General features: G+C 30.8%; 1 protein-coding gene and 1 long non-coding RNA gene across 2 annotated transcripts in view; both read right to left on the bottom strand.

Moving 5' to 3' along the window:
* Positions 1 to 4,173: 4,173 nt before the first annotated feature.
* LOC107013278 (LAG1 longevity assurance homolog 2) lies at positions 4,174 to 12,553 on the bottom strand. The gene is made up of 6 exons (XM_015213252.2): positions 12,114 to 12,553; positions 9,351 to 9,559; positions 7,364 to 7,519; positions 5,091 to 5,276; positions 4,826 to 5,004; positions 4,174 to 4,521 (listed from the first exon to the last, which is right to left on the bottom strand). The coding sequence occupies exons 1-6, from the start codon at positions 12,228 to 12,230 to the stop codon at positions 4,502 to 4,504; spliced, it is 867 nt and encodes a 288-aa protein (XP_015068738.1). The 5' UTR covers positions 12,231 to 12,553; the 3' UTR covers positions 4,174 to 4,501.
* A 2,255-nt stretch (positions 12,554 to 14,808) lies between these two features.
* LOC107031597 overlaps positions 14,809 to 14,942 on the bottom strand; it is a 2,215-nt gene continuing 2,081 nt past the window's right edge. Inside the window, exon 3 of the long non-coding RNA XR_001458257.2 lies at positions 14,809 to 14,846. This is a non-coding gene — a long non-coding RNA (uncharacterized LOC107031597). The remainder of the gene's footprint in view (positions 14,847 to 14,942) is intronic.

Raw genomic sequence — 14,942 nt, 5'->3', positions numbered from 1 at the left:
TTTTATTTTATATCAATAAAATTATTTAACTTGTGTCTTTGTATTAGTAATATTATTCAACTTTAATAATTTATTTAGTTAAGTCATCGAACTATGCTTTATATAAATAAAAATCATTTGACTTATGCATTTGTATCCATCAAATCACTCAATTAATTTTATTATAAAAAATTGACATAGCAAAATAAATATATAAATATTTAAGAACAAATTTAATTAGTATAATAAATATTAGTATAATCTTTTTATGCACTTTAAATTGGTATCAGAACGAACGTCAATACTTTTTTTATAATTCAATGGCCTCAACAGAGTAATATTTGTAGAGTTGCAGTAATTAAACCAACGTATATATATATATTTTATACGATAAAAGTCATGTACTCCCCAGTTATTTGTCATGACAAATTTTTACTAATTTTTTCTCTCTCTTCTTTTTGTTTTGATAAAGCTCATCACATCACATTTTAATCATATAATAATATCCTAATATAATTATTAAGTTTACTATAAGAAAATCTTGATGATTTTTTTAAAAACTTTTTTATGGAGTGTATATTTACATGACATAAAAGTAATTTATTTATGTATATTGATATTTTTAGATAAACTGAGTTGAGTGATTTTATTGATATAAATGTCTAAGTTGAGTGATTTTGTTGATATTAAACAAAATTTAATGAATTTACTAGATAATTTCTTAAAGTTAAGTGACCTTTTAAGATATTAACTCAGATTATCACCATACAAGTTACAGATAAATTCTAGATGTTTTAACAAATTGTATTTGAAGGTTACTAGGTATATCTTACTCAGGTGATGTATATAGCACAAAAGTTATAAGACAAATGACAAGATATATATTATGGCTAAACGTGAATTTATATCCACGCAAATAAATATAAATGGATTTGAAGCACATGGTGCTATAGTTTTAGGACAAAAAAAGATATGGATAGATGTGGATTTATATCCACACAAATAGATTTGAAGCCTTTTTATTGTTAGCTTCTATCTCTATTAGTGATATTTCTGTCTCCATCTATATAAAAATAAAATAAAATTTAATTAATTAAAAATAAAATACTTTTCTTATCTAATAACAATTTAATTTTAAAATACTCATCTTATCAATTAAAAATGATTTTTAGTGACATAATATATTATATTAGACCATAAATTTTTCAAAAAAAATTTCTTTCTCTAATTTCGTTCCAAATCAAACAACTAATATAAGTCGACATAGAAGGAGTATTTCTTTTCGAATCAAACAATGATAAGTTTCATTTTGATTTGAAGTTTCATTTTGATTTGACTCAAAAAAGGTCACTTAATTCAAACAACGACACTTTTTCTTCTTCTTTTTTCTTTTCTTTTCTAAAACAGAGGTCGGTATATGCAGTTTCCTCATGTGACTGAATAAATAGTAATAGCACTAATTAAGTAGTTTTCCTCATGACTCATATATGCATTATAAAATGGAGGGAAAAAAACAAAGGTCTTGTCTACAAAATTGGCATCTATAAAATCATAAATTAGTCAAATTATTATTCAGAGAAAAGCAATGAGTACAATAAACAAATATATGTGTGATAATTAATGTTAATATAACAAACAAATTTTAAAGTTGAAGAATGCATAATTTCAAAAATAAAAGAAATTGGAGTATACTCGCATTTGACACTGGCATTAGTGGAAGACTGCCAAATTATAAACTATATATCTCATTTAATTTCGCTACTATTATAAGATACAAATTTATTTAAAAGTAATAACATAATACAACAATTAATGTGAATAATATGACGAAATATTCATATGAATTATTATTTCTTAAAAAGCAAATGATATCTAATACTAATAAAAAATGTGTCAGAGTAAAGATTAGTCAAATATGTTAAATTAGGTTCTAGGTTTAATTCATACCTACAGTCGTCAATATGGACTAGGTCCGTTAGACTGGCGTGACCTAACCCGTAAATTGATAGGACTGCTCTACAATTTTTTGAGTCCATTTAAGAAAAGGAAGTTAACTTAAATAGAAGAAAATTGTCCAAGTCTTATAAGGAGTTTATCTATCTTATTAATCACCGAAATTTTTTGTCAGTTTTTAGCAAAATAAATAAAACAGATGGAACACAACAATAATGTGTCAACACCATTAAATTTCATTTAAAAAGGCATGAGACCACAATTGACAAAAGTAACATAGACATTGCTATAAATGACAATTGACAAAAGTATTAAAGAAATAAATATTGTTTGACTTTTTATTGTTAGTGTGGCCACGTACTTCACGCTAAAAAGGTCTCGTGTGGCCACATACGGCTTCAGGCTTCTAATTTTAGTAAAAATTGACTCAGTCATTAACTTTCAAAAATACATAGTAAGTAGTCAAAGTATTTGACTTGGAAAATATTAACAATTATGCTAAAAACTTTTATTTATAAATTACTAATTTTGACTTATTTTTGTGTTATAGTATATATAGAAAGGTTTGACTTTGCCCTAACCAATTTAGAAATAGGTTTATTTGTTAATTTTGGCTTAGGCCTGTACTTGTTTAGTAGTTTGTTTTATTTCATAAAATGGCCTATACGGCTAAAACGTTGATTTTTTTTTTTAATTTAAAAGAGGACTTTTGATTAAGTTAATTAATTTTATTTTTAATATAAACATTCAGTTTTTTCCCACGAAATAATTAGCTTACACATTTTTCTTTTAACTGATCACAATATACAAAAAGTTGACTGAGTCATCGTCCATGAGACTAAATATATGATGTGGCTTGTGACGGACCATTCTTTTTTCTCAATCTTCAAAATATCTCACCTTTTTTAAATCCCCTTTCTCATTTTGTGAATCGTAATGGATATATTGTTGTTGATTCTATAGTTACGTCAATTTCTTAAAAAGAGAAAAAAAAACTTACTTTTATGTTGTACAATGAGGATTCTAACTCTTTGAGATGTTAATTTTTAACGACCTTTTCGACTCAGTTGGATGTATAAATACAAGATCAAGCTTTAACTCTTGCCTTTATATTCGGATCAACTTTTAATGCACATAAATTATTTCGTCAAGTACTTGTTGTTCACAACCATATGTACAATTAGAGGTTTAAATGAGCGGGTTGAGTTGAAATTAAAGATAAAATGAATTGAAATAGTTATTGAATTGGGTCCTGATCCGTCTATGTTTATTTTGGGTTAAATAGGCTTAAAACACGTTGGGAAGACCCATACAATTTTACCTTAATTTTAAGTATTTTTATATATTGCTATTTAAATTATATAATCATAAGTTGAATTTCAACTCAAAGAAAATTTTAAAAAGAAAAAGTTACGAATGAATAAATATATTCTAAAAGATATAAAATAAATAGTATTTCATACCTTTAATATAGGAACATACATTACATTAATGCAAATAAAGAATTTCAAAACGATATGAATCAGGAGAGATATGAAATCTCTATGATTTTCTTCCTCACTTGGAAATGTCACATGCACCCTGCTTACACCTTGTTTTGTGTTACAGTGTATTGCGTTTTACTATTTAAATTTATTGTCATTTAATAATGAAAAGATCTATTTTATGTAACGATTGATTTGGTGTGATCACATTCTTATTTTAGTATTTTTATCTCATTTTGTCTTTATTTATTATTTAATAATCATATTTCATATTTTATCCTACATTTCATAATAATTTTTCCCTGTATCCTACTTTTCTTGTAGGTTTATCATTCAAATTATTAATATGTAAATACTGTAACGACGAGAGACAATACAATCTATCAACATTTTTACTATAATAATATAACACTATAATATATTAGGAAACAACACGTACCAATCATCCAAACAACGTGTCAGTGCTTTTCTTTCAGTGTTTGATCAAATGTGTAAAGTCTTCTACCATTGCTAGTATAGTCAATTCTTTCGACAATCCACCGACTGTAATTTCTTTCGTCACTCTGCAAATTATTTTGGAAAACTATAATGTAGCTGCCTAACAAATTGATACATTTTTCTCACAAAATATACTAGTATATATATATATATATATATATCATAAACTTATTATTCCTCATCAATAAATATACAGTTTTATCACAAAATAGTGTATATTTAGCTTACTTATTTTGGACCAAATATGTAATGACAGAGGTAGACCAAGTGAATATGGTTTGCTTAAATCGTTTTAAATATGGGAAACAATTATACAAGGAGATGCCTATTATTTTGTACACCAAAAATGTAATGACAAGTTAAACTGATAAATGTCCCCACATCAAATGCTATCAAGATCTATTACTATAAAATGATCAAACCCAAAAAATTGTATAGTTGATTATAAAAGCGTAGAAGAAGTCAAGCTAAGTCTATTTGGGGAAAAGGATCATCATATGCAGAGGCAATCCTACAACCACGATTTCTGCTCTGCTGAAGAATCTGAGTGTAGCCTTCAATCACATTAGTCATCATCTTCAATTAAATTAGTCGTCATCTTCCGAATCTGTATGCAGAAAGAGGAAAAAACAACGCAAACAGTTCAAAGAGGATACTGATACCTCAAAAAAGTTGGGAAAGAGAATACAAACCATAAAGTTGAATATGAAGCCAAAAAAAATGTTGGAAGGAATTCTTTTGGATGAAATTTTCTTTGAAAAATACTAGTTTGATAAACCTGAGACAGACAGTTTAACTACTAAAGTTTCTCTATGGTGCACCATGAGGTTATAGCTGATTTAGTGACCTTTATATCAGCACAAACTTACCATAGTCTACCTGTAAATTCAAAATAACAATAAGATGCTTACCAGATCTTATGTCTTCCCCAACTTGCCCTCTATTTCTCAATTGTTTCATGATCATTGAATATATGAGAATCCACCAATAAATGTGGAACACAAGCAGGGTCAAGAGCATTGTGTTAAAGAAGTAGTATATCATTGTATCATATGCCTCTGACAAATTCAAAACCTCACACAGATAATAGCTGGGAAATGAAAAAGATCGAACTATTAGGAGAAACCAGAAAAGGGGAACAATATCATATGAGTAGAAAATCAGTTAAGTCCCGACCTTGAGGATCTTATGACCCAAAATGGGAAGAAAACCAGCCTCAGTGGAAACCAGGAGACGGCAAAACAACCAAATAGTACACTAGCTCCAAGCTCCTTCTCTGAATATTTAAAAACTTTGGCAGCCTCAAGAAAGACATCACTTCCATCATGTAGTGCAAGAATAACTATCCCAATCCGAAAGAAGCTACATATGCCAAAACACATCAAAATTAATACAGAAACTGAAACAGATAAAAGCACTCCATTCTTCTAATATCCAGGCAGCATTTGGAATTTTGCATTTGCTAATTTGTTTCCTCGAGTTAAGAGAAATTACACTGGGTTAGAGACTTCATCCAAAATACATAGAACTCTAGATTGCCCTGATTCATTTCTGAACCATGTCCGCTCCCTGATTCTCAATTAACAATGTAAAAGAAAGCTGACCTTTTGCTACTAAGCTTTTGTTACTATTATACATCTATTTGATGCCTGCAATAGAACTAAATTACTTCATAAAAAAAAAAGGTTTTTGACATATAAAATCTGCCATTGAATCAAGTGGACGTATTGGATGGCATACAACAGGTCGTCATTAATGTACTGCAGCTATGGAATGATGAACCTTTAGATGAGTTTGTCTTGTTAGTCCCAACTAGTAAGAGGGGAGACCTATATTTAATAATGTCTTAATATTCAATATTAGGAAAGAAATACTCTGCGCCATACTCCTCCAACACACACATTCTTCCTCACAAGAAAATAGCCTTTTCCAGAATAGCAAGTTTTTCAACTAGGAGGAATAGCTCAACTGCAGGGATTATAACATAAAAGAGTTTTCATTTAATGCCAACGAACTTGAATAAATGACTTAAAAAGATTCAAGGGAAATCATTACCCATAGAGAGACACAAGAGATGTTATGATGTTAAGGATCAGCAAAATTATAATTCGGAAGAGGGAAACAAGGCAGGCATGGCAAGGTCCATTACAAAAGCAAGTATTCTAAATCTGTTATCCAGTTATCTTGAATTCAACATATGAATTCAATTTTCTTGAATGTGTTAGATGAATTCAAAATGGACCCTCAGGAATAACCATTACCAATTCCACGCACAACTTCAACATTAATTTAGGAACTCTTTTTTAAGGTAAATAGGAGAACATCAACCTTTTAATCAACCATTGAGGCAAAAATACTAAAAATTGTATCTGCAAAACTGAGTTACAAACTAGACCAACTCGGAAAGCTGTGGCAATTATTTAACTATCTTTTTATTAGTAGTAGCAACCATTTCATTACGTTATCATTAAGATGGCATATTAGCATCCCCACTTAGTGGGATTTCACTAGGTATGCTGTTGTTATGGACGACATATTAGCATCCTTGTGCAGGTTTAGAAGGATGGGACTGGCTAGGTCAAATTTGTCCTCTTAGGTATAAATGATTCCTACTACAATAAAGTGATAAAGGATCAAATTATAGAAGAAAGGGATCAGTTGAGTACCCTCATTTCACGAAAATCTTAGCCAAAAGAAAAGGTAGAAAACTGTATGACATTGAATTAAAGCATCTCAATGCATTGGCCATATCTGTTCTAATAAAGCATCTCAAAACATGAAAATACACTTCCTCTATTTCTTAAAACAAGTTTTTTAAGAACTTGTGTCCGGGGCCAGATTTTGCGCACCTCGACTAATTCCACGGGATACCTGCCACCTCCCACCACTAGCAACAGGTACCAAGTAACTCTATCCACAAAGGATAAGACATAGGAAGAAATCAATCAGCTTCATTTACCACTAGGCCACACCCTTGGGTGCTCTATTCCTTATACACATTAAATGATCTGAATCCAATAAAGATTGAAAATAGTATATGTTTTTTCATATGGATATGCACATTAATATTATCACCATTACCAGCATCAAACTGGTCTTCCTTGAGCAATAAATGTTCAATTCTCCACTTCCCTTATACTTTTTTTTAACCTCTTCTACATCTCAAACCAGGTCTTTCAAAGTTTAAAATCTACTTAGACCTAGCGTCCCTTCCTCCCCCTACCATCAAATGAAAATAAAAGGAAAAGTTATCTCTCAAAATATGCCAAAGAATATATATGTTTTGTGTTTGAATGAATATGAACATTTGACTTGTATTACACCCCGCATAGAACCATAAAAGTGTTGCTAACATCGTACATAAATCATGTCCCTGTTTTCATGTCGAGATAGGGTATTCAAGCAAAAAAAAAGACTTAAAGGCAAACCACTGGTGGAGTACACCTTACCTTAAAATATATGAGGATGAAATCAGAAAAACTGTAACTATGTGATGAGACATCATAACAGCAAAGTCTTTCCGTCGCGTTTCCCAAACAACAAGGGCAGCAATAGAATAGAGGTAGAACCCACATTGGCACATATAGATAAGCTTAATTCCAGCCCTGAAATGAGAAATGAACAAAGGATGTTAGATTTTATCAGACCACTTTTTGTTAAGAGGCCTACAAAAATTAAAGTTGCCAGTAACATTTCATCCCTTTTTTGTGAAACAAGTATGAAGTGCAATAAATGTTGCTAATAGTTCTAATGATAAATGAAAGCAAAAGCTAGATTTACATTTCTACTAGGACTTGTGTTCACCCTATAAAAAATTTAGTGCATTCAAATGACTGCAACAAAGGTATGCATGTTATATCAGAAAAGAAGAGTCTTGCCTAGTCAATATTCTAGTGTCTTAAGAAGCCCTATTTTTTGTTGGCATTTTCATAAAAATTGTTCAACAGAAATGGTGATGATATTTTTACTAGAAGAAGTGTTTGGTGTGTTCCCCTCAGCCAAGAGCATGTTTACTGCAAAGTATGAGCAAATAGACACAACTGCTTAGGCAATAAGACTTTCCAAAGGTTTTGAACAAAATTGGCATCAGAAAGGCATTCTGATAGAAGAAAGAAAAATACAAGGAGCTAGCAAGAGACAGACCACACATCCTTCAGGCAATCCAGTGAAATATACAATGCATTATACAAAGATGATGCACGTTCTGGTGGCACAAGGTAAAGAAAAATGATACTATAGGTGTAGCATGGGGAAATGAAATGAAAGGAGGGAAATAGTTCATGACAGAAGCAGCAATGAGTTAAGAAGAAGAAGAAATGGAGGAGGAGGTTCTGTCACACTTACCCCAAAATAAGGTGTTAGAGGGTCTTTTCTAAGGAAATTTATTGCTCCTTCTGGAAATTATTTATGTTCTTTGAGGAGTAGAGATGACTCTCTTTGCTTGGTGACTTGACGGTCTTGGTCTAAGTCTCAAACAAGTTGGGGTCAACAATATGAATCCTCATTGACCATGTTACTCCATTAAAACTCATCTCATAAGAACATTATGTAAATAGAAATAAAAAGTATTAGAAATTCTTTATATATTTTTTTCGAAACTGCTAGAAGTTCTCTATATTTTCTAGATATATAAATCTCTTAAAGGCAAAACCCACACCTAAAAGCATAGAACCTCTTGACTGTTAGAAATGATACATACTGGTAACAATTAAGTAACACAGGTAGCCCTTGAATGCTTGAAAATGTAACCTAACAAGTACTAGACAAGATACATATTGGTAAAAATTAAGCAATACGGCATAAACCATGCACGAGAAGTGTTTTTGAATGGATACTCCATGAATCAAATAATTACAACATGATTTCGTTGCCGGACGAGAATATCAAAGATGCTTGTATGAAATTCATGAGATCCTCTATGGTTTAGGAACAAAGAGGTTCCCAATTTTTGTGTTGTATTACCCTCAAATGAGAAAAGATTCCCAATGCTTATATTAATTCATCAACCTTGAAAAAAGATTCTAACAAAGTGACAGTAGGATGGCAAAATAAGACATTTTTTTCTTTTTCCGAAACCCTCATAAAATGTAATACACTTAAAATAGGAGACAAGAAGATACTGCAGAACTTGAGAAATGAAACTTCCAATGTGAGGCTCAATGGTGAGAACTTAATAGGGAGTAAGAAGTAAAACATACACTTGGTTTAATCCCAACTTATGAACTTGGCAACAGTTTTTCACTAACTATACTATTTTGAATTAAACCACGCATAGCTAGAAATTTTGTTGTTCCCTCAAATAGTACAAGTAATTGTTCTTACTTGCTTATCCAATTATTTAAAGTAACCACCCAATTCTAGTTTTATACAGATATTACATGTTGACTGCCGTGAGTCAAATAATAGGTCGTAGAAAAATCAGGATGTGATACTCACGTTAGTTCTTGATTTGGCCAGCCACTGAAATATCCCTTCACATCTAGGAACCATGGCTCATGATAAGCAACTTTTAGGACACAAAACTCAATAGTTGCATAATAAGCAAATTTCCACATGGATTCAGAGCATTTAACAATTTTTCCTCTCGTAGCCTCATCGTTCCTGAGATGGGTTGTTCCCAGGCGCAGCAACAAAACGGCTAGCCTCTGGAAACAAGGTGAACAAGGAACAGAGATATGTCAGAAAGATGGAGTAAAGTAAACGACTTAAGTCATTTAACCAAATCTGTCACATAGCAGCCAGTCCATGTAAAAGTATCGGGGAAAATTCAGTTCAACTTTCAAAAAATTTCCCTAATTATCTATCATCTGAATTCTTCAACATCAGGTAAGTACTAACTGAATAGTAGCTCTTCACAATGACTACTTTCAAACAGTTAAATTTGCTGTTTGCTTAATGAGGCCAAAAGTTGATATTATTACCGTTTAAAGGAACTAATTCATGTTGCATAAAACATGTAAATCATGAAACTGGTGATAGAAGAAATAATCTTAATTAATATACAGAAACAAGCCGATCCTAACAGAGTTCAACACTCCACTTAACAAATACATTACAAATATTCAGCTAAAAGTTACCTCTCATAATTGAACAGAACAAATAGTGTGGTGGTGGGGAGGCCCTGAAGGGAGAAAGCAGTCAAGCACTATATTTCCAAGCAAAGGTAGCACAAAAGAGTGCAATACATTGCATGATGATGATTCATTATGCAATTAATACATCAAGAGTATCTGTATTCATCATATTCTTCAATATCATATGCAATATTTAACTTATATTCATTAATTGTTGCAAACAGAAAATTCATTGGTCAGTGCAAGTGAATCGGCATAATTCCATCAATAAACCCTGGAGAGGGATACATGCTGGTCTTAGTCTGCCAAGGTAGTAAAGGACTGAAGGTTATGATACACAAAATGGAGGGGGAGCCAGGTGGATGCAGATATTTTTCCAGGGGTGCTGAAATATGCAATCTTACATTTAAATTTTCATCAATTTTTAGGACTTAATATCGGAAATTTTATGACTGACTATAAATAGAACTCGGTTATTTAACTATTAAATGTTAAAAGTAACTCACCAAGTAATATGTCAAAAGAACTAACCTTTATGAACAAACTAGAGCTGATATTAAGACATGGCTGATAATATTTAATAACTAAAGTTGACTAAGATATGGAGCATCAGTTAATAGTTTACCTGACTCAGTAGCTCAACTTTCCCCTTAAAATTGTAACCGATAAGCAATTAAACTACGAATTGGCAAACTGGACACGATGTTAGTGGAGTTGTTGACGCAGGCATTTGAATGTTTTACAACATTTTAGTCTTAAATTCTTCCTGCTCGTCTTATAAAGGGTTGAGTTAGTTGTGCAAATTACATCTTATAATGTTCTTGTAATTAAGTCAAAGATGTGTTTGTCTTCTCCACTTAAGACATGTACACCATATATAGATCGGGTAATGTGGGCCCATTGGGTACCATCATAACTGTAAGAAAAAGTACCGGTGCCAAGGCATGCGACTCATTGCCCATAAGTTCTAGCCTAACGATTGGTGGAACTAGTAAATAATATTGGAAAAGTGGTATATCAATTGCCAGGGAAATGTGATGAATAAATATGTCAGTGAACAGGAATTTAGAAAATTAAAATAAACAAATTAGGACTAACTTGAATTAAAGATTCCAAAATTGCATGTTCACATCTAATGAGAAACTTAAGACAGTTTCTGGATCTCCAGTGACGTGAATTTTACTTCAAGAAGTACAATTGATAGATAGAAAAGAAGCAAACATAGTTTACGTCTCACTTAAAACATATTAATCTATGGCAATCTGCAAAAAACTCTAGATTTTTACTGGAACTACACGATGGTGTACATAGTGCTATATATGCACGAAAATGTTCCTCCATGATTCAAGTATCAGTTCTAAGAATGCCAAACCCAAATTTCAGCTCAATACAACTAACATCTATCTGCTGACAAGCGCCAAAACAAGGATGCACAAAGAAATACTAAACAAATTTTCAAATATAAGGTCAGAAGTTATCGCACCAAATTACCATTTAAGATCTGATAGGACGGTAACATCTGTACAGGAGTTGCACATCAATTTCAATAGTTACGAAAATCACCCTAGTCTGAAGTACTTCATAAAAGCTTGAAAGTGTGTTGTGGCAGAGAATTAAAGAAGTCAAACAGCTCAAATTCTAATAAAGTCTGGGTGGATTCAATTACTTAATGCTGACAAAGGTTAAAAGTTCAAGAACTATAATTGAAGAAACCCCAATTCAGTTCAGCCGTTTAAACTTCATTGAAATAAATTAATTACATCACGATTCTTTTAGAAGGGCTATATCATTGGCTACTAAACAGTAGGGCTCATACACATTGCTCCAGAACCACAGAATCAAGAAAAGTACTAAATCGGATTTAGTTAAGCCAAGAAATTTTCCATCAAGATGGGATCTATAACTATTGGGATCTCAGTTATATGCGCTTTTATAAGAAGGTTGTCGTTTTTCTTGGTTGAATGTGACGTCCATTTCACCCTGATTCTTTTACGCAATCCACTAATTACACGAGTCAAACCAAGATTGAGTATACAATACTCAAATGTAATAAAACAAGGATGACATTTAAAACATCAGTTATCAACACATAAAATTTTCAAGAAAAAGAAACAAGAAAGGTTACCCGAAAGATGAATCTGTCAAGGAACAATCTGACGATGACGAAACCAAAAGCGAAGAAAATGGCATAGAACAAATGAGAAACGGCGGGGGCACCATTGTTCGCCCAAATCGAGTCCATTATACAGATAATCAGAAACCTCAATTTCGAAATATCAACCAAAATAGCGGAACGTAATGAATCCACATCTAAATTCAATCAATTGTTTGAACAATAATTTGCCCTTGTGCTCACCGCAGTGCCAAGTCCAGTAAGAAGGGTGTCGGATTACTGGAGGGGAAAGGGGGTGAGGCTGGCGCTCGAGAGAATCAAAATTGATAAATAGTACCGAAACAGAGGGAAATGAGAAAATGTTGTTTTGTGTGTGTGAAATGAAGAAAAAGAAAATAAGTAGGGGGCAATGGTGGAGATCTTGTGAATGAAGGGGTGTGGTTTAGTATATTTCTCATTAATAGTTTTTTGTGTTATTGATAATCTTTAAATATTCGAATGAGATAAATTGTTTATGTATTATTTAATAATAAAATTTATTATTTATTAAGTTCAAATTACATAAATTACTTTTATTTTTATATTTTTAGGTATAATGATATCTTTACTTTTTATTAGATTTTAATTTTATTTATAATTAATCGTTAAATTAAGTTGAGTACTAGTCATTTATATACTATTAATAAAATAATAATAATTAATACTAGCCGAATGAATAAAAAGAAATAGAAAAAATATAAAAAAAATAATATTCAATCAAATTGCTACTCAATGTTGTATCTTTATTATTCTTACCTACTCTCTATATCTTGAAGTTGTTACATGATTTGTCATGAGGTCATGATATTCATGTCATTATCTTTTACAGTAAATCACACTTTGAATCACGTGTACCTACCAAATCCTCTATTAATTTTATTTTTTTAAATAAGAAAGTACTTAAAAATCATTTTACTTCAAAACATTTAAATTAGGTCAATTCAGTTAGATTTTAAATTATTTTGCTTAAAAGTCCAAGTTCCAACTATAAGAGAAAAATGTATGAACATAGTCATTTTATTTTCAATTTCTTTTATTGTTGCAGACAAATGTCTTTAACTAAATTTTAATTATTTTCTTTTACATATCTGAAAAAATAAAATTATATGTAAGGAGGTATATTAGAAATATATTTAAATAATAAAAAAATATATTATTCTAACTATTTAACTTATTAGATAAGATTCTCCGTGGATAAATAATCTTCAATTTCTTTTTGTCAAACTTATCACTGTAGTTGCTGGAACTACAACTTGATGGATAGGACCACTACTATTTTACTACTTAATTTTAATCCACAAATATCTTCAAATAAAAAATGCATTTTTTTTTCTTGGAAGAAAAGAGCTTGTATTTGTAGCAGTGAAACACTATTATATCAAGGTTAATTGATGTGCAAAGTTTGAATAATCGCAAAATAACAGAATTACCCCCCCCTCCCCAACCCCAACACACACATGTAAGAAATTAAGCGTATCGGAAGCGATTTCTCGATAAAAAGTTAACTTAATATTATTTTTATCTTTTTATATATTACATTAGATATGTTGTTTATGAAATTAAGCGTACTAAATAAATATACACTATTTGTATGAATAACAAAATGTAATAAGACATTTATATAATTATAAAAACTTATGACTAATCATAAATAAAATAAAATGGAAAAACATAATTAAATTATTTTAATTTAGGAAACCTTTTTTTACAAGAAAAAAATTAATTAAAAAAATCACACCATCACACCAGTAGAAAGTAGGGAGTAGATACCTTAAACCTTAAGCTAGATTGCTTAACTTCCAGCTCACTCATAAACTGGTGGATCTCCTTATAAACACACAAACTGGCACATCTCTACTTTTATTTTTCTTCCTTTATAGGAGGATGTCTGTACTTTATATTTATAAAAAAAAATAGATGAAAAAATTAGTACACGACATGTGGAATTAAAATGGTAAAAAAAAAAGAAATTACGATTAAACTATGAACTTCTACCACGATCTCGTATATATAATATAATATTCATTACATTGGTGGGTGAAAATATTTGCTTTGAAGCTTTAATGATATATTGCAGGTGATATCAATGCTAATTAAGTGTACTCACTACACCATTTTTGGCCTACAGTAACACCACATAAGTGTAGCCTAAACTAGCAAAAAGCGTGGCCTTTGATAAAAGGCTACACTTGTGGACATTCAGCAACACTTTTTAAGGACTGTCCAAAAGAAGCGTAACATTTGACATTAGGCAACACTTTTTAAATGTTGCCATCTTTGGCTACACTTAAAAGCGTTGACTTTTCAGATTTATTGGTCACACTTAAAAAGTGTTGCCTTTTATTGGTCATCTATTGCAACACTTTCAAAGTGTAACTTTTTATCTACCTAGAGCAACACTTACAAAGTGTAACTTCAACATTTATAAGCCTACATGTAGCACAAATATATATAATATATTACATACATACAAGTGACTTAAAACACAAAATGAACTAATTAATCATTAAATTGAAGCTATATATTTCAAATAAACTTCGAGAAATATTTCATGTACAACCAAAAGATAGTATGTGTTGTGTACATACCCATACTTATACATCAATATTCTAAATGTGTACACAATAAATCAAATATGTATTTAAACTTTTACAATAGTTCAAAAACTCTTCATCATCCACTTCAAATTTGATCACCTCCATTTCCCTACACAAATAAGATATTGCATTAGGGTTCAAACTTCATAAGAAACAATATAAAATATTTGGTGTTATACAATAACCATGATGCACGCAAACTAAC

The sequence above is a fragment of the Solanum pennellii genome, chromosome 1 (genome assembly GCF_001406875.1).
Source record: "Solanum pennellii chromosome 1, SPENNV200".
NCBI classification, from domain to species: Eukaryota; Viridiplantae; Streptophyta; class Magnoliopsida; order Solanales; family Solanaceae; genus Solanum; species Solanum pennellii.
Note: the sequence above shows the minus strand (reverse complement) of the source record. Positions and strands in the feature narration are given on the sequence as shown.

Bases quoted from the DNA above. Each gene is read 5' to 3' on its own strand.
- LOC107013278 (XM_015213252.2), bottom strand. From the start codon at position 12,230: ATGGACTCGATTTGGGCGAACAATGGTGCCCCCGCCGTTTCTCATTTG. The intron at 7,520-9,350 runs GTGAGTATCACA...TTCTCATTTCAG, and splicing joins TGGCCAAATCAAGAACTAAC to GGCTGGAATTAAGCTTATCT. The intron at 5,005-5,090 runs GTCGGGACTTAA...TTCATTTCCCAG, and splicing joins TGGGTCATAAGATCCTCAAG to CTATTATCTGTGTGAGGTTT.